The sequence below is a fragment of the Ixodes scapularis genome, unplaced genomic scaffold (genome assembly GCF_016920785.2).
Source record: "Ixodes scapularis isolate PalLabHiFi unplaced genomic scaffold, ASM1692078v2 PGA_scaffold1__304_contigs__length_218370807, whole genome shotgun sequence".
In the NCBI taxonomy this organism is placed as follows: Eukaryota; Metazoa; Arthropoda; class Arachnida; order Ixodida; family Ixodidae; genus Ixodes; species Ixodes scapularis.
This window is the reverse complement of record NW_024609846.1, coordinates 22824355-22848382: the sequence shown is the minus strand read 5'-3', so window position 1 is coordinate 22848382 and position 24028 is coordinate 22824355. Positions and strand designations below refer to the sequence as shown.

General features: G+C 45.3%; 1 protein-coding gene and 2 non-coding genes across 3 annotated transcripts; 2 read left to right on the top strand and 1 right to left on the bottom strand.

The window, feature by feature from the left end:
* Positions 1-396: 396 nt before the first annotated feature.
* Trnar-ucg lies at positions 397-469 on the top strand. The gene has a single exon. It is a non-coding gene; the product is annotated as a tRNA-Arg (tRNA).
* An 8520-nt stretch (positions 470-8989) lies between these two features.
* On the bottom strand, positions 8990-10549 carry LOC115311639 (anther-specific proline-rich protein APG-like). The gene is made up of 4 exons (XM_042290100.1): positions 10474-10549; positions 10043-10167; positions 9433-9861; positions 8990-9124 (listed from the first exon to the last, which is right to left on the bottom strand). The coding sequence occupies exons 1-4, from the start codon at positions 10547-10549 to the stop codon at positions 8990-8992; spliced, it is 765 nt and encodes a 254-aa protein (XP_042146034.1).
* Positions 10550-18766: 8217 nt separating this feature from the next.
* Positions 18767-18839, top strand: Trnar-ucg. The gene has a single exon. It is a non-coding gene; the product is annotated as a tRNA-Arg (tRNA).
* Positions 18840-24028: the final 5189 nt, after the last annotated feature.

Genomic DNA, 24028 nt, shown 5'->3' with positions numbered 1-24028 from the left:
ATGTGTTCAAATGGTTGTGTTTTCAGAGCGAGGAGCACTCTCCAACTGTGCCGCGTGCTTTAGTGGTGCTCGAACACCACTCAGTGTGACGATCCCAAACTGCGAATCTTGAGTGCGACACCCGTACCAAGGGAACATGGTGGTATTTTGCGGCCAAGTTGAGGCTGACTCTGAGTGTTGCGGCGAAAAATTTCCAGAGTACAAGTGGCAGTGGGACTTCATCGAAAGACGTCTCCAGAAATGGTGTATGTGAAGTATTAGCGTATAATGGATATAACGGGCAGGCTGCTCATAGTCTAACGGAAAAACAGCCGGCGTGTCGGCTGTCTGCTTTAGTTCAGAAAATACTTCCAAACACACAATAAACTTGCTGTATAAAAGGTTCCAATTCCGTCTGTCCGCGTGGCCTAATGGATAAGGCGTCTGACTTCGGATCAGAAGACTGCAGGTTCGAGTCCTGTCGCGGACGTGAAAACGGCTCCTTGTGCTTTTTAGGTGTCTCAACATCGACATCTACCATTAAATCCTCCGCCCACTGAACACAAGCAAGCAACAAATGGGTCTCTCGTTTGCGAAGTTAATTTCAGCTTGCTGGTAAATGGCATTCAAGCCATCTTTTATCAAAGTCCACCTCCTTATGTAATATCAAACTGAAGGTCATCCTTGTGTTAATGGTGATGACCTTGAGTTTGAGACGACGGCTTATATCCCAGTCTCAGGTTTGTTCAACATGGTTAACGCTGAGGTACCACGGCGGAAATATTGAAAATACTTAAAATTTGACCCCCAAGATGGCGACACCGATCCAGCCACTGATCTCAATGACAATTGCTGGATCGCGCTTGCCGCTCCCGCAAGTGAAGCCACCGGGCTTCACTCGCTTGGGATACGATTTGCCGTTTTTGCTAGCCTTTGCTGCGGTTTTCCAGCGTGCTGACGACACATTTTCTACTCGTTCGTCGTCATTCGCCGAACAAGTTTTTTGAAGACTCTGTGTGTTGTTGAGACTTGCCGTTGTGAACACGTGGAAAATTTTACGAAAGTGCAGTGTCGCAGGAAAAAGGCACAACGCGTCGAAAGGAAGGGCTGGCGGCGTGTTCAAAGCTTCCTTGGCACGCCGAAGTGCCGTGTCTCTGTGCCTTCGCGCGCTTGGATACCGACCAAGAACCGACGCCGTGTGAATGTGTTTAGCGAGTGCAATGTGCGTGAATCCGTATCAAAAGGTACAACTCGTCGAAAACGTGTCGCCGGTGTCGCGGCGTGATCAAAGCTTCCTTGGCACGCCGAGTGATGCATCTTTGTGCCTTCGCACGCTTGGATACCGGTCAAGAATTGACGCCGCGCCAAAGTTCTGAACGTGTGTCGCGCGTAGATGCCTTTAGATAATTTATATATATCGGCCACGGAGTTCTGGATCGTCCAGCTGTTCCGGTGAGTTGCTATCAATAAAAGGGGGAGATCTGTACGTGTTCTTATGTACTATATTAACCATGGCTATGTCCCAAATCTACTCTAATAGATTCCGTGGGAGCACGAATAGGGCAACGTTGTGGAGCCAGGGGGGTTTTCGAAAGCAAAAGTACAAGACGGCGAGAATGAAAATCTTTGAAGCGCGGCCGATATGGTCGTGTGCAATCTGTTGACCGCAATTACAATTAGGCGAGCCGCGCTCAAACGTCAAGTGCAATTAAGTAGGTTGATAATAAGCCAGCACTGATCAGTGATGAGGAGCTGTTGTGCACGGTATTGTGTAAATCGTCTAAGGACGAAAAAAAAGACGTACCTTCTCCCCATCTTCCGTCGCTAGTGGACGCTGGATTAAGCTCGTTCCTAAACCGCGAGGGAAAAAGACGCTGATCCAGAGGCACGAACAGCTTCACGCACATTGCACTCGCTGAACACATACACACGGCGTCGGTTCTTGGTCGGTATCCAAGCGTGCGAAGGCACAGAGACACGGCACTTCGGCGTGCCAAGGAAGCTTTGAACACGCCGCCAGCCCTTCCTTTCGACGCGTTGTGCCTTTTTCCTGCGACACTGCACTTTCGTAAAATTTTCCACGTGTTCACAACGGCAAGTCTCAACAATACACGGAGTCTTCAAAAACCTTCTTCGGCGAATGACGACGAACGAGTAGAAAACGTGTCGTCAGCACGCTGGAAAACCGCAGCAAAGGCTAGCAAAAACGGCAAATCGTATCCCAAGCGAGTGAAGCCCGGTGGCTTCACTTGCGCTGCAGCGAACAAGCGGGGAAGCGCGATCCAGCAATTGTCATAGAGATCAGTGGATCCAGCGCTTTAGTGTGGCCGAGAAACTGGGGTAGGGCTCGCGGCACCTAGGTTCCGGCTAGACCCCTGGGCACGTTGCGCGTTCACCGCGTCCTTTCGACCGCGTCACGCGCTGCCGGTGCTGCTCAGTTTGCTCGACTTCTAAGCAAAATAAGCTCATATATCAATGGATACCAAGCTGGGTGGCTCTTATTCCCTCATATGGGCTTCTGATCCGCGGTGCAGTCATTTCTACGTGCTTTTGTGCAAAACACAACGAAGTGACAAGATCTTGACGTGTTAATTTTTCGTGAATAAAGAAAAAAAAAGTTGCTAGGCACACTTAGCATGCCTCTCTTTGAAGACACAGGTTGACAAGGACGTCTGCTATAGCGAAGCTTGGCAGGTGACTTCTCTGATCAATAAGATGACAATTGCAAAGCGACTGGATGTTACAGAATACTGCTTCAATAAACAACACGTTAGGGCTCAAACCGACTGGGAATGGTTGAACATATTTTAGGACAAAACCAAGAAACTAAAGAAGAAAAAAACAAAACGAAAGAAAATGAAGGACTTTTTCTGTTGTGTCCTTTTTCGCTTTTCTTTTTCCCCAGTCTCGAGGTTTTGTCTAAAAATACTTTTTCACAGGAAGGCGCCGCATATATTGATTAAATTAAAGAGGGTAGATAAAAGCTGTGCCTACCAACAGCTGTACTCCTTGAGGTGCAGGCTAAGTTAGGTAGTCTGATTAGACCGTTTATCTCTAATAACTAGAGTCGATACTTCTCGGCGCTTTTGCGCATATCGTATACCATATTGCTACCAAAGTGTAAAAGGTACCTGGATGTTTTCATCTCAATTCAAGCCGAATTTGGGCTCAATATTTGATTTTTACAAAGATATATAATTCTTGGGCTCATTCTTGAAATGAAAGAGAACGCAAAGGGCGAGCCTGGCGGATTTTGTTTTAGAGCGCAGCTCTTAGGCGCCTGTTTCCGCGTATAACCACGCCGGCGTCGCCGTCGGTGTAACCGCGCGCGTTGCATTGTGGAACGTCCTCAGCCTCCCGCCAAATTTAGCGAAGAAACTGTATTGGTCCGTAGGTCTGTGACGTCCCTTAATGCAATACTGCGCATACAGTTTTCCCGCTAGATTTAGCGGTAAAACTAACGTCGCATGACCTCTACACCAATTCAGTTTCTCCGATAAATTAAGCGGGGAATCGAATTGGTAGTGAGGTCACAGGACGTCCATTTTCCCGCTAAATCTAGCGGAGAAACTGATTTTGTTCATATGTAACGGGACACGAAGTCACGTGACTTCATTTTCCCCGCTAAACTTAGCGGGAAAATTGAATTGGTGTTGAGGTCACGTGGCGTAAATTTTTCAGTTAAATTTATCGGGGAAAGTGTGGGAGGAGGAGAGGGTATGGAGAGGACGGTACGGAGGAGGAAGAAGGGCGATACCCCTCCCTCCGTACACTCCGCTAAATCTAGCGGGAAAATTTCCCCGCTAAATCTAGCGGAAAAATTTCACCGCTAAATCTAGCACAAAAATTTCCCCGCTAAATCTAGCGGAAAATTTCTCTGGGTTGTCACGTGACCTGGGGTTCACGTGCCCCCCGCCGAGGTCACTTGAACCCCAGGTCACGTGACCCCTTTCCCAAGGTCACGTGACCTCAGGGGGAGCAGGGGGGTCACGTGACCACACCCCCATGTCACGTGACCCCCCTCCCCCGAGGTCACGTGACCCCCCCCCCCCCCCCCCCCCCCCCCCGAGAACCCGTAACCTCAGTACCCTTTCATTTTTTTTCATGTTCAACATTGAAGCGGCCGAGGACAGAACTAACATTTCTCCGACCCATCGGGATCACAAGTTTTTCCGCTCGCTACTTTTGTCATTTCTCAAGCAATGACCCAAGACTCTTCTCTGACAATCTCAAAATAAATTTTATAATGATAGATTAAATAAAAAGTAAAGTTCGTGTTTTAATGTAACAAAATAAAATGTCTAACGATCGCCCGTTGGTGATTTCGGTAAGTTCTTACGTGAGGACTATTGATATTTTAATTACCTTGATATCACCAGAAAGTTCAAATGAAGCTATTTTTATTTAATACATTCTCGATATTATTTGTATTAATAAAAATGCCCTGTATGTATTTGCTTCATTTACAAAGGAATTATCGTAATCTATCATGAAATGTAAAAAGACATATAGTATTAGGCGTATATAACCGAATATAAACCTTGAATTTTTTTTAATGTGCGTTGGAAAACGGCAAGCGGAATAAAAATAACATATACTTACAATCGCTCAGAATTTCACGTATTTTTAGACATACGTGTTCAGCGTTTTTTAGGTAATTAACCTTATTAATGCAACAATATTATCCAGAATATCACCTATGCGAGAACGCAGTGCACTTAACGCACTCCTGACAAGTTTCAAGTTTCAATTGCAGTCCTACCAACAAAATACAATATTTTGCATTTATATTGTCTGATGAAACGCAATAATTCGTTATTACTAGTACTACACGAGGCAAATAAAAATCGTGTTTTGATGAGAATAGCTCTCAAATTTGCTAAGTATTTGAAACGTTCGCTCATTCACATAAGCGTGTACCGCCCGAATATTCGCTTGTTTTCGCAGCCAAAATAAACTCCGCATCTATGAGCTTTTATTCTCCGCCCAAATGTAACGCTACAGGTGCGAACCACATGCTAAAGTTTCAGCACGAACCGTTATTTTATTCAGAAGTTATATGTGAATTTTTTTTTTAATTTCATTGAAAAAATTGTGCCCATTTCTTGCGCGTTTTCGGAAACTGCCATTTTAAGATACATTCGAGAGGTCGGTCGGCCGGTATTTTTTCATTAAAAGTTTTAAGAAAATGTCGAATAAAGTAACGGTTAGTGATAAAACTTTGGCAGTTGGTTTTGAACGCTGGCGCTACCTTTGGGCGAAAATGAGCATTCTCCGACAGGTAAAAGGAACGTCAGTTTTCGCCTTGGCAGCTTCAATAAACAATAACTTCAAAGCGAAACAAAATCCGCCAAGCTTGCTCTTTGTGCTGTCATTCATTTCAAAAATTATCCTAGAACATGCCTTTTTTTTAGAGCACAGTTTTAGGCGCCTGTTTCCGGGTTGAGCGGCGTTGCTATCGGCGTAACTACGTGACGTCACACGTGACGTCACATGGGCATACTCTCCCCTCTTCCTCCTCAAGAGCTGCGCTCTAATGCGGCATTACAAGAAAATTGTAAACGTCTTTCATTAAAAAAAATTACAAAAAATTGGACTCCAAATTTGTGCCTGCATTGAGATAAAAAAAAAATCTTCTGAAATTGTTTTATAACGATAAAAAGCTTATAAATATTCCCATCTGAAAGTTATGCGGGATACCAGGGCACTTGGGGAAACAAGTTATTATCGATGCGCAAAGAGGCCTTGCTCAGAATTTCGCTCTTTTTCAACTATCCCTTCTCCACGCACGCCAAGCCTGATGGTTCGTTTCAGACTTCTTATCTTCGTTTCGTTTTTGGCACTTTCTGTGCCATTCCTGTTCCTATTGGTCCAACTGCATGGTGAAGTCTTGACTTTCTGATCACAACCCAGCCTGTCAAGTTATCTACCTAATTTTACTTTGAGCAATGTCGGCGTGTAAATACGGTAGGGTTAAGGGAACGTAACGCTAAATGTTCGCAAGGTCGAAGTTAGTTTTATGCAGCACTGCATTCGAGAACCGGCTTTCCCACGCCTCCACGTGTCTCTCATGGTTAAGATCGTAAAGGTGTGTTCAGACGACGGAGATTTCTTGCAGAGAGAGAAGCAAACGTCATTGCGCTTCAAGGTCAGGTGCGCCGCATCACGAATGCCTGCTCATCCCCGTTCTTCGCCGAGATTCGAGGATCGCCCCATCGTTCCGGAAAGAAAAGTACATGCATGGCGTGGAACGACACGTTCCATGGCGTGTGCAAAAAGCATGTGGGAAGCTTGAAGTCGTCGCATTCTTACACCAGCAACGTGAAAGTTGACAGTGTCATATTGCTCTTGTGGTGTACTCACACGAGGATTTTCTCCAGGGAGAGGAATATACGTCACGCTATTTTGAGGTTACTTGGCTCACGTCACCGACGCTTGGTAATCCGCGTACTCTACAGGGAGGGCAGACTGTTCCTTTCCTACAGACTGTTCCATCGCTCCGGTGAGGAAGGAAGATGGCGTCGAACGATGAGTCCGATTAGTTCGTTAAAAGCATGGTGGATGCTTGAAGTCGCTGCATTCTCAACAAACAACGTCAAAGTTGACGTTGTTGTCGTTGTTGGTGCAAGAAGGCGACGACTTCACACTTTCACCATGCTTTTTACAAAAAACATCGAATTTTCCTTTGGCGCCATAATATGTTCTCGCCGGAGCGGTGGGACAATCCCCTACTCTCGGCGGAGTGTCGTAGTACGGGGATTAGCGAGAATTCGTGACGTAAAGCACGTGACTTCGAAACGCGATAATGTCTCATTTCTGTGAAGGAAATGTGCAAATACACCCTAAGTACTTAATCTGTTGTTAGATGTGTAGCCAGTGGAAAGTTAAACTACCCCAAGAAGCGCCTGGTGTTTCCGACGTGGGTGAAAAATTTAGCACGCCACGGTACGATGCTCATCTGGATCGAAACGGTCGGCAGCGTCGTTCTAGTCGATAATTCCTGGGCTCTGCAGCGCAAGTTATTCTCCTGACGTTTTTAGCTTTGAAGTCGAGTGTGCTAATAAACTTGCACTTGCCTCGTTCAGCAGTCGGAAAAAGCATTGCCGGGCTAAAGTGAACAGGCGCGATCCCTTACGGCCTTATTAAAAGAACTAAAGCGCTGTAAACTTAGAGCGCTTAATTTCCTCCTGAGAGGTACCTCCTCCTTACTGTGTTGTCATATCTGCTCTAGGGTAGAGTTGGACAAGTTTCTAGAGTAATGAGACCGACAGGTCATGAGGCCGGCTGCCTGCAGGGACTTATGTGGAACACCTCTTTCCGTTCGTCTCCTCAAGAAACGAGTTTGTATAGACAAGCGTTTCATTATCGTAATCTGAAACTTATTTCAATCGGCTAATTTCTTCAAGTAGAGAAGGGAGTATCTATTTTTGCGTCCTCAATGCGTTGTCCTAAAAAAAAGCTACATTTAACTTTGTTGCCGTTACATCTGGCGTGCCGCAAGGCTTCGTGTTGGGGCCTTTGTTATTTTTAATATTCGTCAGTGATGTTAATGTCGGAATGAGTCCAAAGGTACGATTGTTTGCAAATGATTATCATTGACGGATATCTAACGAAACAGGAGAACAGTTGCAGGGTGACTTGATTAGAGACTCAACTGTGCAATAAGTGGAAAATGAAGCTCAATGTAAAGAAATGTGTTCATGTTAGTTTGACCCGAAATTTAAATAAAAATAAAATTGAAACTCAATATTTATTGGGCATTAAAAGAGTATCAAACGTACAAACATTCAAATATATAGGCGTCACGCTTTCAGCTGATTGCAAGCGGAACGCACATATCAGCGAGGTTATAAATTTCTGCGCCCAAAACTGTAAAAAAATCAGGCAATCTATAAAAGAACTAGCATATGTTGCCCATACATTATTTTCGTTCCCTCTCGTCCCCCAATACCTGGTAAGCATATCCAGCATGGGCGACAAAAAAAAAGTAAAAAAAAAAATTGCACCTTAAATAGTAAAAAAAAAAAAGAAAGAACTATATGTATATATATATATAGGATACAGAACGAAAATGGGTGACGGTTACATCCTAAATTTCATTGTAATCTGACAAAAAAAAAGGGATTGAAGTTCTTAATAAGTATCAATCATGAATTCACTGGCATAAGTAGTTCTTGATATCTGTTACCTCCGAATCACATCTACAAATTACGTAAGCTCGTACCAAGACGGAATAGGGTACGAGTTATTTTATTAAGAACTCGTAAGCAATTAAATGTTTTGCCTAGTGGGATTGTGCCCGCAAATGCGGAAACGTCACGTTTGTTAGCCTCCTCCGTTCATCTAAAGGGCGTCTAAAAATTATTTTTTCGCGTAAATTTTTGGGCACGCGTGTCTGAACCAAACTGTTTACAAAAATATTCTTTATTTCTTTCTAGGGGCCCTTTAAGTTGAGACTAGTCTACTTCGTTTCAACTTCGGTCCAGACGCAGCCGATGCTACAAGCGCGAGCATGTGGCCCAGAACAGTGCTTGCACTGCACGAGCGCGCGTGCTTGGCAGGGATGCTGAAAGCCCGGAGCTCGCGGTTGTAGCTTTGGCTGCGTCTGGACCGAAGCTGAAACGAAGTATAGCTCCGTCTTCAGCGCGAGCTCGGTGGAGAACGTCGCAGAGCCTGCGCGTTCACTCTTGCACTATCACGGGCAAAAAGCTGAAGACAAAGCTTCTGGTCTCAGGGTGAGCATTGTATAACGCCTGATGAGGGGAGGGGGGGGGGGGGGGGGGGGGGCAGGTGCTGCGGAAGAGTAAAGGGCAGAATATTTGGGATGATCACCGATGATCTGTCACCGTATGAACACGTGGGCACGGTTATAAAAGATGGACACAGTGAAATATGCTTCATCCGCGTTTATTCTTCGCAAAATGGCAAGAACAACGACTTCACACAGACTGGTGAAGAGCAGAAGAAGAGAAGGCAACCGCCGTGCATATTTGCGGCAGTGGGAATGCATCTAGACACGTGGTAGTGGGTTGACCGCGTAGCCGTAGGACCGGCGGCGCAGCGACTTGCGGATGAGGGCTGGCACTCGGTCGCGCAAGGAAGCGAAGCGGCAACCGCTACGACGTCCCAGCATGGGGCTCGCGAGCTGCAAAGGAAGAGACTTGGGGTTAGCATCCGTCGTGAGGGCAGACGTGGAGACGCGCCGCTCAACAACGACCACAAGAAGCAATGAAGAAAGAGCTACGAATCTGAACATTTGAACCGCTCACACTACCAGAGTTAACGGTTAATGAACAATGCAAGTCAACACACAGCACTGCAACAAGACCTTTTCCGGACCCCCAGCTCTCGCTCACCATAGAATCACTACCGATTTATTCTAACTGCGCATGCACCATGAGTAGTGACACGAAGCGCGATCCACTGCAACTTGATGAGAGTCCTTGAACCTACCTTCCACGTTGGCATGTAGCCGCGAGTGAAGAAGCGCTGGTTGCGCGGTGTCCTCTTGGCCTTGGTGGCCCGGAAGAAAGACGCCAGCCTCTGTCCGATTCCTTTCTTGGACGGCGTGGGTGCTGGAGGCGAAAGAGGACTAAGGTCCGAGCGGGAGAACCGGAAGGGCCTCCCAGAGGTTCGTGGTCGGTGTCCATGAGACGTCTCGCCTGGAGGCCTCTCAGGTGCGGCCTCGGGCGACGGTGTTTCAGGAGAAGGCACCGGTCCTTGTGGCGGCATGCCTGGAGACGGGCGGCTTGGCGACAGTGGCGCGCAGCACGTCTCAGGGGACAAGGGAGGTATGGCGGACGGCATATCCCAGAAACTGCCGAACACGTCTCGGTACTTGGCTGCAATAACAGACTGCGACTTAGACCGCTCCGCCTGGAACTGGAAGATGAAAGGATTAATAAGATTTATGAGACGCACACGGATTACGATTGGTTTATGGGCAACTGCTCGTAAACAAAAATGTATGGTAAGCTAATCCAGGAAAGGCTCAATTGCTAATCTCAGTTCTGGCAAACACAATCAGCACGACAATAGGTCTAGTAGATGTTAGTGCACATACCGTTTCCAGTTCGTGCTTCGTCTCTAGTGTTCTCCTGAACATACGGCTGGACTCGTTCTCGCGTTCGTGGTAGCGTCGTCTTGATCGGCCGACTGAGAACTCGTACAAGCCTACCATGCTTTCCTCTGAATCGAAGAAGAAAATTACAAATAAATAAGCATTCGAGCTCGAGTAGTGAAATCACGGCAATACTTCAAAAAATGACGCCCCGAGGCACTAAAAAGATCACGTTGGCCCAACGAAAATAGAAACAAGAAATAAAAGAACGAGAAGTCCACTGAATGATGGATGTAAGAGAAACGATACAAGCGAGTTGGTAAACTTCGCAGAAACCTGAGCAAAAAAAGATAACACTCAAACGCACTAAAGATTATCCGCTCAAAAGACATGCATGGGAAGTGTAGAACAACAACTACACGCTAGTAACATACCTTCTAAAAGTCCTCGAATCTTGTCCCTCAACGTATGTCCTCCGGCGCAACGGTCGACTGGACTTTGGTTCTCCATCTAGTGGTTCACAGCAGCACTTCGCTCTGCTCAGGTATGTGAGAAAATATCTACATTCTGTTCCTTTTATAGCCGCCTCAACTGACTGTCCTTGACTTTTCGAAGCCTTTGATGAGAAGCTTGCACCAGCTTTGAGTTTTCCCTCACCTTCTGACCTCATACTAAAGAGGGCGAGGGGTACCGAACCTTGTCCCCGATCGCTGTCTGGAGAGGGAGGGAGAGTATCTTTGTTCTCTAGTCGGGAATCTGGGTTTTTACAATGGGGAACAGAAAGTGGAACAGCGGGTGAGGAACGGTTAAGGTCACCGTCCCAGTATAAACGCCCACATCTACGAACTTAAACGAAACAAAACAAGTGCTTTGTTGCTTTTCGGTCAATACGACGAAACGAAAGAGGAAGGAAATTCCGGTTCCGTTTGAAGGGTGCCGTCTACATTTCCCTCTCTCATTATAGAATACAATAGAATAGTTTCAAAAGCTTCCCAAGGGCACTCACGCCCTTCGAACATGCACTCATGGCGGTGGTTTTTTTTTTTTTTTGTTTTTTTACTTTATTAGCTAGGTAAATTTAGCCCCATGAAATAAATAAAAAAAATCGTTGTAATGATGGGTAAAAACAACTCAAAACGCGGGAAACACAAAAAAAAAAAACACACACACGACAGGACAAAGTTGTATTTGCAACTAAAATTTAATAGAAGAAACTGCATAACGAAAACATGCATAGTATCTTAGTTGATTACAACACAGATGGCCACACCCGCCAACTAAGTAACACGTCATAGTCTAGATCTTTCACCCTTGCACTACGCGACTCATTTTTTCCCGCGGGTACGACTGCTCCTTTCCTGATAACGCCAACAATGGTTCCCTGACACATGATAGCGAACCGCCGTTGACTTCAGCAAACTATCCTTGGCGTTGTGAGAAAAAAAAAACTCGTTCTTGCGGCAAAAAAAAAGTGTCATGTAGTGCAAGAATGAAATATCTAGATCAGGGGTCTCAAACACGGGGCCCGCGGGCCTCATGCGACCCTCGACTTGCCGATCGCGGCGCGCAGTCAACCAGCTGCGAGCCCCCCGTCCCCATGTCCCGAGCGCTAGAAATGGCATCCGCCTAGCTCATTGATCTTACGTCAACGATACATTTCCGCTCGAAACGTAGATAACGTATTCACATAGCTTATACTATTCTGTTTTCATTTGACTCGCGTTTCATTTTAATCTTTGCTTCTCAGCTTTTTTATGCTGATCGCCTGTACGACACTTCCGCTATTATACTTCGGTTCAGCTTCGGTCCGAGCGCGGCCGATGTTATGAGCCGAAGGGCCAATCAAACAGCGAAAGAGGCACAACGTCATTGCGTGCTCTCTGCAGTTGATAGGACCAGCTGGTATTCGCCGTTTCTCTGTGCGCGCTCCTACGCGGGCTAGTCCTATCAAGCGCAGAGAGCACACCATGACGCTGCGCTTTTTGCGCTGTTTGATTGGCCCTTCGGCTCATAACATCGGCCGCGCTCGGACCGAAGCTGAAACCAAGTATAGGCTAGGATCCCTTCGGTCAAGGACGCCCGTCGGCTGCACGGTTTCTTTCTCAGCAGGAGGAACTGTCAAAGATACAAGCAAGGACTTCGGGACTCTCGCCTTCTGGACACTATTAAAGTACAAGGACTGTCTCAGAGAGCCAGGAAAGGAAGAGATGTCGCTCGAATATATTTGTATTTCCTGCACAGTTTGAGTTCGATTAATTCCCGAGTGAATGGAGGAACGGGAACGACAGTGTTTTTATTCAAAATGCTAGCAAGTTGGCGAGACGGTACAATTCTAATGCGTGTCGTTACATCAGGTACGGAAATTTTAAATTCTACAGTTTCGAGTACAGCTTTGTCCTGTCATGTGCGTTCATTTGTCGCTGTCCGAGTTTTTTTAGTTGTTTATTCCTCATCACGTACGACTACCAACTGGATTTCGCGAGCTATGACCAAGCTGTGCTAGATAGGGGATCGGTGGCCGAGTGGGCTAAAGCGCACACCCAGCTCGACGCGCGTGGAGCGAAAGCTCGCGCTGCAGAACCCAGGGATCCTGGGTTGGAGCCCCACTCCTGCCCGTTTCGATCTGGATGAGCATCGTACCGGCGTGCGGTCGTGTATCACTACTGCGTGGTGCACGTTAAAGACCCTAGGCTAGCGGTTGTACCGCACTGGCTAAATTGCTCATCTACAGTGGGTAACAATTTCGCCATGTTCTGGCAGACTAAACTCCTGCTGTATAAACAAGTAACGACTAATTTGTTTGTTTTTGTGCTGATAGGTGGTGAAATTGTTTTATCAAAAACAAATTAAAAAGAAAAACCAAATTACAAAAAAAACGATATTACGTTGTTGAGGACTTAAAGGAGCCATGAAACGCTTTTTGCAATTTCGGTAAATAATAATTACCCCTTCCTAAGGTTAATAACTGAATAATCTTCTTCAGGCGTGCGCTATATGCATTCTCGTATAGAGACAATAGAATTGAAAACAGAAAATACCAGTCACCGGTGAAAAATAGTTAAAGTTCGTTTTTATGAATAAGCATTGAATTAAAGCTTTCTTCGACTCTGAAGCACGCGCGGCTTCACAGTTCCGTCGAAGAGGGTCCTGCCAAAACTGTTAACCCGCAGCTCATGGCGCCGCACATTTGTTACGTGCAGCACTAAACACCAGTTTCATTCTTTTTACGTCGTCCAAAATATATTTTTATCCATCCATCTAGGTAGATTAAGTTTATAATTCACGTCTGAGATTACCTCTATGACAGCGGTGTGCATCACTGGTTGTGCAGATTTATGCAATTGGCCACTACTACGTCATTCGAAGCTTTTTTTTTTTTCGCGGTTCAAGTTAATTTTATTTTGTTGTCCCTTTCACTTAAAAGTCCGTTTGTAGACCCTCAACAGATGAGGTTAAGACATAAAACAATGCTGGTTGAAGCACGAATCTGGGACGGGGGCGGGGCAATCGTGCTACTACCACAAGAGACAAGGACGGGGTTTTTTGGCACCGGAAAAAATACGGGACGGGGAAATTGAACACCGGATTTTCGGAACGTGGGGCTAATGATGCGGGGCTTTTGCAACAGGGTAGTCTGCACGCGGGGCAATCGTGCTACAACCGCAAAAGGCACACAATTTAAAAATTTTGGAGTACGACATTTTTAATGCACTTTGTATCGCTAAAACACTATACGTCTGACGCACACTTCTGCCGTATCTTACTTGATTTGTTCGATTTTGATGACGTTTATTTCACTTTCTTTTACTCTGCCTTTGGCAAGAACAGCGAGTCTTATTCGACAAAGTGTACTGTCCTGTGGGCCTCTCGGCTGTTCATAGGCATCGAAATAAACTATCTAACTACAGCTTGCACGTTACTTTGTCAGACATAATGTGGGAAAGTGGGCGTCAGAGGGTAGCTTGCACTGCGTTAACAATTTGCTTCTGGCCATCAGAAAGAACACTGAAGTGAGGTCACGTGAATGCATCTTGGCAGAAATATATCTGGTTGGGAATGTACTGACTGAGATTTCAAACTGCAACCCCATTTTTAATATAATCGAAATTCACAACCTTTTGGAGACTTTGGTTAGTGCTTTAATCATACTTCAGTTGAGAAAACATACTAGTGCTGGGTAAGTGCTCGGTTCACCTTCGAGCGTGTTTTCTTGGTTCCTGGCGGAATGAAAACACATAAAACAACACAAGTCCGAGGCGCGAGGAATTGGTCGTTCGTCACACGTGTGTGTTTCATTCTTTCAGCGTCAGTTATCGTTAAACTAACACACTCCTTTGTTCCCTTTGCGAGGAATCAGTTTCCCCTTCCCTATAGGCTCGGGGGTCACGGCGCGCAGTGAACCCCAAAACCCTCGCCCATCACAGCGACCTTCGCCATTCGGCTGCGGACAGGAGAGGGAAATCGGTCTGCGTACCTCCCGATTCGTTGAAGAAGGGTGGAGTAGAAAAACTGGGTCATTCCTCCGAACCTTAGGGTCACGTGGTTGGTCGACGTCGGATGTCCGTCCGGGGCTTGCCTTACACCACCGTCTTGGAATCTGTTCCGTTCTTAACCATGCCGAAGCAAGAGGCATCCAGTCGTTGCGACGACGCGTCTACGCCGCTACACAACGTGGAGGAGAACATTCTGCGTATGCTCTGGGGTGCGTGCAGCCCTGCTATCTATTCGCATGGTCGGTAGCGTAACTCTATTCCTAATTTCAGACCTACATATGTTGTCTGTTTTATAATTTATACTTATCAGACATACACAGTGCGGTTTATTTGGCTTCATATTGACATCTGCTTCGTGCTTCCAGACGAAGACATCGACACGCACGGTCTCTCGGATGCTTCTTTTCACCGGATCGACCGACTTCCAAAGGAACGCCGCGTGGAGGACAACATGGTGGAAGACCTCTGGGTCTGTGTACAACGAAGGCAGGTAGGTTCATTGCTGCAGCATCATCTCAATTTCCAGGTTTTTTTTTCTCTCTCTCTATTTTAAACGCGCTTTGAATTATGTGATAAAGTTACTTCACGTTGAAAGTATAACAAAAACTGCACAGAGATATTGAACGCTAAAGTGCTATATGCTCGCTCAGTATTTTTGACTATTATGTCTACAATACGAGTAATGCTATATGCACTCCGGAGTGCAGCTCGGCCGGAAATTGCTATATGCACTACGTTTGTCTCGTATAAAATGAATGATCACAACGAGTTTTCGAACCGGTGGCATAGCGGAGTGGTTAGCGTTTCCGCTTCATACGCAAGTGAACGCAGGTTCGAATCGCGGTGATCCTACCCTTTTCTTTTTCTTTTTTTTCTTGAACGTTGTTTTGACGAGGCATTTGGCGATATTTATATTTCTTTTTTGCGATGAAAACTAAAAAAAAAAAAAAAAAACACCGAGCGGCATGAGCTCTCAGCGTAGTGCATATAGCAATTTCCGTCCAAAGTGCACTACGTAGTGCATATAGCATCGCTCCTACAATACGATAAAAGTCGTTTTCCAGCAGCTGTGCAATGTCTGCCCTTGTACACGCATGAGCACGCACTCAGTTGAATCGTGCTGACATCGACTTTCTGTACTTATGCAGGCGGAAAATCCGGATTGGCCGAGACCGTTCAAGGTACAGACGGACGGCTCTCAAAAAAGCGGGTCCTGGCAAGGATCCTCGGTGCCGGCCCGCCTCCATCGTCACGCGCCTTCTGGCTCCCAAACAGCGCTTCGATGGCGTCGTCATCCGAGGCTCGCTGAGCTGCAGCCGGACCTGCGGTCCTGCCCTTCTACAGCTGAACCATCGCCAACTCCATGCCACGGCGGCATTGTCCCAGACAGTCGGCGACAGGCTTCCCTCAGTCCGAGCTCCATAACGTGCCTCAGCCTGGAGTTTCTGCGCCTGTAGCTGAGTTGGAGGGGACCTCCGGTGAGACGCTCTTTCAAGCGGCTAGGTGAGCACCGGACGCAGTCCGGTGCTCACTTTGCGGACGACGTATGAGAAATAGTTTCTCACGACCAGCCTTTGGCGAGGAAAGACTTCGCATCTAAATTAAGGGTAAGAGTAATTGTGTTAGAAATAACAGAGAATTAGCAGGCGAGCTGGTCAACTTTCAATATCTTGAACTTCCAAGATTGGCGAACAAAAAGTGGACGAGACACAAACAGAGTTGTGCTGTCCATTGTGTGTGTGGTTCACGTTTTATTTCCAAGTCTCGGTTGTTCAAGGTCCTGTAACTGTGTGGTTTGTTTCTTTAGACAGCCGGAAGTTTGTATTCTTTAACGAGTTTCTGCGGTCTCAGCTGCAGAGAAGTTTTCCCAATGCAGTGCCGACGCTAGCCTTGGGTCTTTAACGTTTAGGTGAATAACAAACTGTTACATCCTAAGTCGTAAATATGTTAAACAGGGTTCGACAAGAGCGTTTCTTCGTTTATTGGCATGGTTTAAAGAGATGATATGCCTCATAGAAATTGAACCGGTACAGAACGCTTATTCCTAATAACCATTTGTGTCAGTTTGTTTACCTGTAGAACGATGTTTACTGACTACGCAAATTATAGTACGCGTGCACTGCCTTCCATGCGGTGGATGGTTTATTTAACCGTGCCTTTCGTCTTTCTATTTTTTCAGCTACCAAGCATTTAGTCTCCATTTTACAGAGCCTTCGCGTTCGCGGACAAGAGTACTCGAGGCTTCGTCCGAAAGTCGCCGGGCTGGAAGACCCGCAAGGGCACGGTGGACGAGCCCCTGCATGGAAGACACTCTTCACAACGCTGATGGCACTGCCGCAGATACGTTTTCTTGCCGTTTAAGTCCGCCTTCTTGTGCTCTCGTATTTCTGGAGCTAATAAACTACGTATCTCGATTTTGTTTTCCCGTCTTATTTCCGGTCCTCGGCCCTCGATGGAAAGACCCTTCGACGAACGTGCGAGATGACGTCGTGCTCTCGATAACATTCCGCTTTGCGATCTCGGAAATTCTAGAGCCCCTTCGCACGTCCTCTGGTCACACAGAAGGGTTTGGATTTGGGCTAGTTGGTTGAACATGTTTAGGGGTTAAAAGCGCTAAACTCTGGTCACACTTCCGTTTGCCTCATGCGATCATCATAGATAGAACACTGCGCACTAAATTTTGGGTCTCGGGAAATTCGCTCTGTGTCAGCAGAGAAAGCACGGTGATGACAGTCCCTTATAAATTAAGACAGCCGCCAACGATTCGGGGATTAATTTCTAGGTACTTTATGTTCATCCTTACGTCTGTCGCAATCATTGACGTAATGAGGGGAAAACACGTTGATATACAGGGTGTCACAAAAGAAAATTTACACGGTCTTTTTTACCGCAAAAATAAACTAGGCATCGTCGAATGCTCATTCTTTGCCCAAAGGTAGAGCTAGAGGTTACAATCAGAAGCCTAAGTTTCAGCCCGATCCGATACCTTGTTCAAAAGTTATAAGTGATTTTCTGAACATCTAAATGGGAAAATGGCGGCCGACGGTGTTTTCGAACACATGGGGCTCTATGACACCAGAAACCGAAAACGGGCAAAAATGGGTTCGATCTTCCCATTGAAATTTTCATAAAATCACTTATAACTTTTGGTTAAGTTATCGGTTCGGGCTGAAACTTTGGCATCTGGTTGTGACCTCTAGGCAAAGAATGAGCGTTCCGCGATGCGTAGTTTATTTTTGCGGTAATAAAGACCGTGTAAATTTTCTTTTGTGACACCGTGTACATCGGATCGTGGCCGACGTTATAGATCTATGCAAAATTCGCCTTCGCTGAGCGTGCGGTGTTGCTCTGCTGTGCAATATATCGGACGCTGCGCATGCGTCCACATCGCAGTGACTCAGCATATTTCGCAGAGGTGACAGTAAGCGATAAGAAGATCTATACGATCCGCGTTTGTTTTAGTTATTTAATTTGTCGATGACAGGAAGCGAGTAAAGGAAACGAGCGCCGTGACGAAGCACTTTTGGTGCTTCCTGATTGGCTACATCGGGCCGTAGCATTGTCTGCGCTCGGACCTACTCAGTTAAACGCAGGTATAAAAGAAAGACTTAATTTTTGTACTTCTTATTTTTACTTTTTTTGTGTGTATATATATATTTTTTACGAAACAATTTTAGAAGCCGTTTGCATCAGGCTCCCCGCTTCCCCCGTTCCGCGGAATGCATGCATACACTGACAGGCGTAGGAGGTCACGAAATCATGGATTCGCTCTATAGTGTATTCTCTCTCCACTTAGATTGTTTTTTTGTACCTATCGGCATCTCTTCGTTATTACTCGATGTCAGCCATTGTCCGAGTCAACTATAAATAAAACACGCACAATTAAATTCGACCCAATAGACAAAATCGCTTTCACCATCGGGTGAAGTGAAAAACAGTTTTATTGAGCAAAAGAAAATAAAAGAGATAGGCTTGCTGGATTTTTTTTTTTCGATGACCACAATTGTTTTGTCTAGTGTCTACATCAGAAGGCTCGCTATATCGCCTTTTTCCTCTTGAGGCGAAGAAAGATATTACAACAGGGACACGGGCGAGCGAAATCGGTTTTCTGTTCTTTACTTCAGAAGTCAGAGGGCCACTTACAGAAAGGTTTGACCGAATTCCGGGAATCATTGCACCCCCTCTTTAATGCCCCTCTTGTTCTGTCGCTCAAGCGAGAGCTCAAATCCTATCTGTCCGCGTGGCCTAATGGATAAGGCGTCTGACTTCGGATCAGAAGACTGCAGGTTCGAGTCCTGTCGCGGACGTGGAAGTATTTTCTTTTGCCGTTTTTTTTCTGTTCATTAAGCAAATGAAAAAAAAAAAAAAAAAAAAAGACGTTAACATTGTGTTTCTAAATGAGCTACTTCTCCCAATAATGTGCCGAGAAAGTAAAGGAGAAGACGAGAGGGGGACAGAAGGCCGAGCTCTCGATCGGATGATTAGTGGGTGGACCTAAAGCTTGTCTTTGCTCCATTGCACTCGTCGGACACGTTCGAATGCGAGAGCCGAATGCCGGACGACGGCGTTCTGCATTCTGACGCGTTCCACGAGTGCAGTGGACAGAAGGGCTGCAGTCGCTGGATCCTGGGAAAGTAGCTGCATTGCCTTTCCTGCACTTCTTCTTCTAAGCGTTGTGAAAGATGGTGGGGGGGGGGAGGAGAGGGCCAATAGTGGTTGCGCACCGGGCGCTTTGGTCACTGGCTCCCTTTCCTGCACGCAAACAACATATAGACGTCAAAACCCCTCAAGGTGATTGGCTAATCGATCTCGATTGCCATGGCGATCGCAAGTTTCGGCCTTCAAAGCTTGGAAAGGGTCGTTCCAAACAGTCGCACCAAGATCGCTATAGGAGCATCGTCGTACTGAAAGCGTTTTTCGCTAATATAAGCGTCTTTTGTAGTGTGCATGCAATAAACCTATCACTCATGCTTATCTCTCCCGATCTCGTACAATTATGTTGCTCTTCTCGCGTATTTCAAGACAGGAAAACTATTTTTCAATGCCTCCAAGCACCGACGTTGCATGTGATGGCGGTACATGTTGTTTGTGTGCGGCTGGCAGGCAGGGAAGGCAATGGTGCTACTTTTAGGCCTACCCACTAATCATTCCAACCAGAGTACGGCGTTCAGACACCGTGCTCTTGTTGACGCCCCTGCGCACTCTTGTCTCGTCCTCACCGTCAGTTTCTCGGCGCGTTGGTAACTCCTAGGACCACTAAATAATCTACGCCTCAGAGTAAGGACACTAACCCGTCGTAGTTATCTGAAGCTTTATCTGAAATCACAGAAAACACTTTTCCTTCCTCCACAAATGTTTACCAGTTCGCGACAGAGCAAAGCAACATTACAGGAGCTCCATAACAGCAAATCTAATGCTGTGGAAGTCGCACTTTCGAATCATGATGATCCGCGTTTGCCTCTGTTCTGCCCTAAGAACCAAGATGGCGGCGCCCACATCAATACCGGGGAACAGAGTGCCGATACTCTAAGCGTAGCTCATTTAGTGGCTCTAGTAACCCCCTGCGCATTCTGTGCTTCCAATCATGCACACTACACTTGCGTGCGGAATACAAGTTAGCTTTTTCGTGTCGTCCCTCGTTCTCCCGGATCTGGGTTTTGGTATATTATGTTCAACCATAGTCAGCTCGTAAGCTCTTACTAACGTTCATATGTGTGACGCGCAACAAAAGCAATGACGTCAGTCGACTGCAATAATACATCTCTAGCAGTATGTACTAGGGATGCGGCGAACTTTTTTCGATTCGAAGTTTCGATGATCGAATCAAGCGGTTCGAAAGGTTCGAAAGATTTCGATTTTTCCATATCGTAAAATTCGACGGAAGTCGAATCTTCAAACTTGTTAAGCTAAGAAGTTCGACGATTTCCGAACCGTCGAACTTATTACGCTAAAAATTTCGAGCGTTTTCGAACTTTCGAACTTATCACGCTGCAAAATTTGATGCTTGTCGAACTTCCGAACTTCACTAACCAAAAAAATCGATGATTTTCGAACTTTCGAACTTCTCGTACTAACAAGTTCGAAGCTTTTTGAACTTTCGAATTTCCTATACTAAGGAATTCAATCATTTTCGAACTTTCGAATTTATTTATGAAGAGAATCGAAAAGTTTCGAACTTTCGAATCCTGAAAAGTCAGAAGTTCGACGAACTTCAGACTTTTAGGGTAAAAGTTCGACGTTCGTCGAACTTCGAAAGACCGGTGGACGGTTTCATTTGAATTCAAGTAGTGAGGTACATTCGTAATTTTTTTTTTCTCGAACTTTTACACGCGGTGCTGCGTTCCTTACGAAAGACAATGCCGTTTATTTCAATGTTCTGGCCTATTTAGTTTTAAGGAAATAAATTCCCGACTGGGCGAGGAAGGACAGCGAGTTTTTGATGATTATCGTTTGTGCCAGATTTGAAGCGCGCTGTAGCCGAAGCTATTTATGGTAGAGATGTTAAACTTTTTAAGAATGATCTATGTATAGCCTAAGTAAGTGTCGTCTTACGATGTGATTATTTTTATTTAAGATAAGTTTCGAAGAAATGTCCAATCATGTATCTACATGCAATTATGCCCTAAACTTGGTATTTATTTTCGTCTAAGTTGTTTGAGGTATCACATTTAAATTAACACCACAGACAGTACATATCATTGCCATCTGCAGAATACAAAATAATGGATTTATTGTTTTTTCACGTTAAGGAATAAATTAACTCATGGGAGAAGATTTCTAATATTGTTCAAGTTCAGCACGTCATTAAAAGAAAACTTCTCTTTTTTCGCTTCACGTTCCTGGGACGTGAAGCATCCCAGGAACGCTCCCAGAAACACGTTCCTGGGACGTGTTTCTTTTAGCCTGTACACATTTTGGTAGGAGAAACTTGTTTCAAATTTCTGAACCTCTGAATATGCAAGAATACAACACTTCCGGCGAATTCTTGATAGTTTTTTTTTTTTTTCTACAGCTTTTTATCCCCGCGTTTATTAGTATGTTTTTTTTTTTTTTTTTTACTATTTGCACAGGTATTTAGGTCGAAAAGACATAGCTTTGAACTTCCGAACCACTAAGCATGTGACGAGTAGTGCCTTGTGACAACGAGTTGCTAACAATGACCATCTACGCGATTCTTTATGCAGTGAAGAGCGACAGTAGCTATACATATGCATACATAATTTCAGATTAAAATAAGCTCGACCACGCCCTCTTTCCCCGAATTGTTTTCTTTAACAGTCCGAAATATCTGGAAGGGGGGAAGGGGGCTGAACCCCCCCCCCCCCCCTTACCCCCTCCTCCCCTCCCCTCTTGCCCCCCGTTTTTCCTCTTCTCACGCCACTTGTATGCTAGAACGCTCCTCGACCTCGAGTTGTGTCGGCTTCTGTGTTTTTTGCGAGGCGATTCCCCCGTCCTAGAAAATAAACCTCCAGGACAATTACGAACTTAACTTATTATAGCGTCACTCGGGCGACGTTCGATCGGATTACTACCAGGGTGCAAGGGGTAGGGAAGTAGTTTGCCAGGTCGCTTCAAGGTTTTTCTGAGCCTCAACCTCCTGCTCGCCCCTGGCCGTTTCGAACTGTATGAGTATCGTAAAACAGTGTGTTCATGTGATCACTACTGCGTGATGCAGGTTAAAGACCCCCCGGGCTGGCGGTCACAATTACCGATTTATGGTCACACGTCACTTTGCACTGGCAAATATTCCAGCACATCCGGGACACTCGTCGTCTCATTTAATTGCCTGACCAACTTCGCAGAGCCTGGATATCACACCCTAACTTTTCTAAACTTGATTTCGTGAAAACCAGTGAGTCGTGAAAACATTATTTGAAACTCAAACTGTCTAGGAACTTGAAAACCGGACTTCGAACTTTGAAAACTTTGACTTGAAAGACATTCAAAATCTTCGAAGTTTTTTTTCGAATTTAGCGTTAAAAGAGAATCAAAAACCTTCGACCTTTTCGAACTTTATGCAGAAATAAATTCGAAATCTTCGATTGTTCGAACTTCATGTCTATAAAAATTTGAAGTGTTCGAAGTTTTCGAATTTTATTTCCAAAGAATTTCAAAATCTTCGAATTTTTCGAACTTCAGATCCCAAGAAATTTAAATTTTTCGAATATCTCGAATTTCAAGTTAGGGAAGTTCGAAACCTTCGATTTATCGAACCTCAAGTAAAAAAGATATTCGAAATATTCGAACCCGAAATTTTAGAAACCGTGAAAGCTTCGAACTTTTCGAAATCGAAACTCCATTGTGATCGAAAGTTGCGAATTTTTCGACGGGTTTTACTTGAGCTAGTTGGTACATACTTGAATATTTGTTCAGCTGACCATATTCAAGTATTCAAATTTTTCGAATTCGAACCTCGGTCGGTACGAAAATATCGAAAAGTTTCGAAATCGAACCTCAGTGTTCGCTTCGCAAATATCGAAACCTTTCGAAATCGAACCTAGGGTGGTTCGCGACCATCCCTAGTATATATATATATATATATATATATATATATATATATATATATATATATATATATATATATATATATATATATATATATATATATATATATAAGCTTTGAGTCAACCGTTTCTTGATATGATAAGCGCTGAAAACGCGAAGGCGTGATTGAGTGGACGAGATCTTAATCCGTACACAAAGGGGAAAAAAGACGTAACTTATCGTTAGCTTCTCCCCGTTATTCGTCTGTTGTGTATGTTTTTATACATACAATTATCGTATGTATAAAGCAAGATCTGCAGCAATGAGTCACTGTCGAGAGATGACAGTAACTCTGAATCACGCCGTCGCGGTCTGACATCCTTCTCCTGCACTCGGGTCATCTTCATAGCGCAGCTTTCCTGGAGACATCCCGTCGCGTTGACCGAGTTTGCCGGAGAACGACAACGAAGCCATGTTCAGCAAGGCCCAAGTGCTGGCCATGACGCAGTTCCTCGCCGTCATGTTTGCCAGGATTCCCGTGAAGCCCGACTATTACGACAGGACGGAACTTCTGGACGTGTACGACTACGTGATTGGTGAGTACACGCGAGTACATTGAGCGCATGCCTCTTTGGATAAAGATGTTTCGTCGTATGGGGCCTCTTTTGTCTTTTCCAAAATTTCCAATATTTACAGCCACAAAAAAAAAAAAAGAAATGCATCGTGTGATAAAGAAAAATAAAAGCATGCACCACTCTAGTCACTAACATGAAGAGAACGGCAGGGGTCTCTTTCGAATGCATCCAGCACGGGCTCTTAGCCTTCCATAGTGCTTTGGTCGCGCGTGCACGCTCGAAGTTCACGAGATTCCGAAGTGTTTTCGAAGGTATAGAAGCTCGGGCTGCATGGCTGGACAATCAAAGAACCTCTCCGCCGTTCTAATCCTGGTGTCGATAACTGTAACATGAATGAATGTGCGAGTGCTCGTTCAACCATGCACTTTCCCAAACTA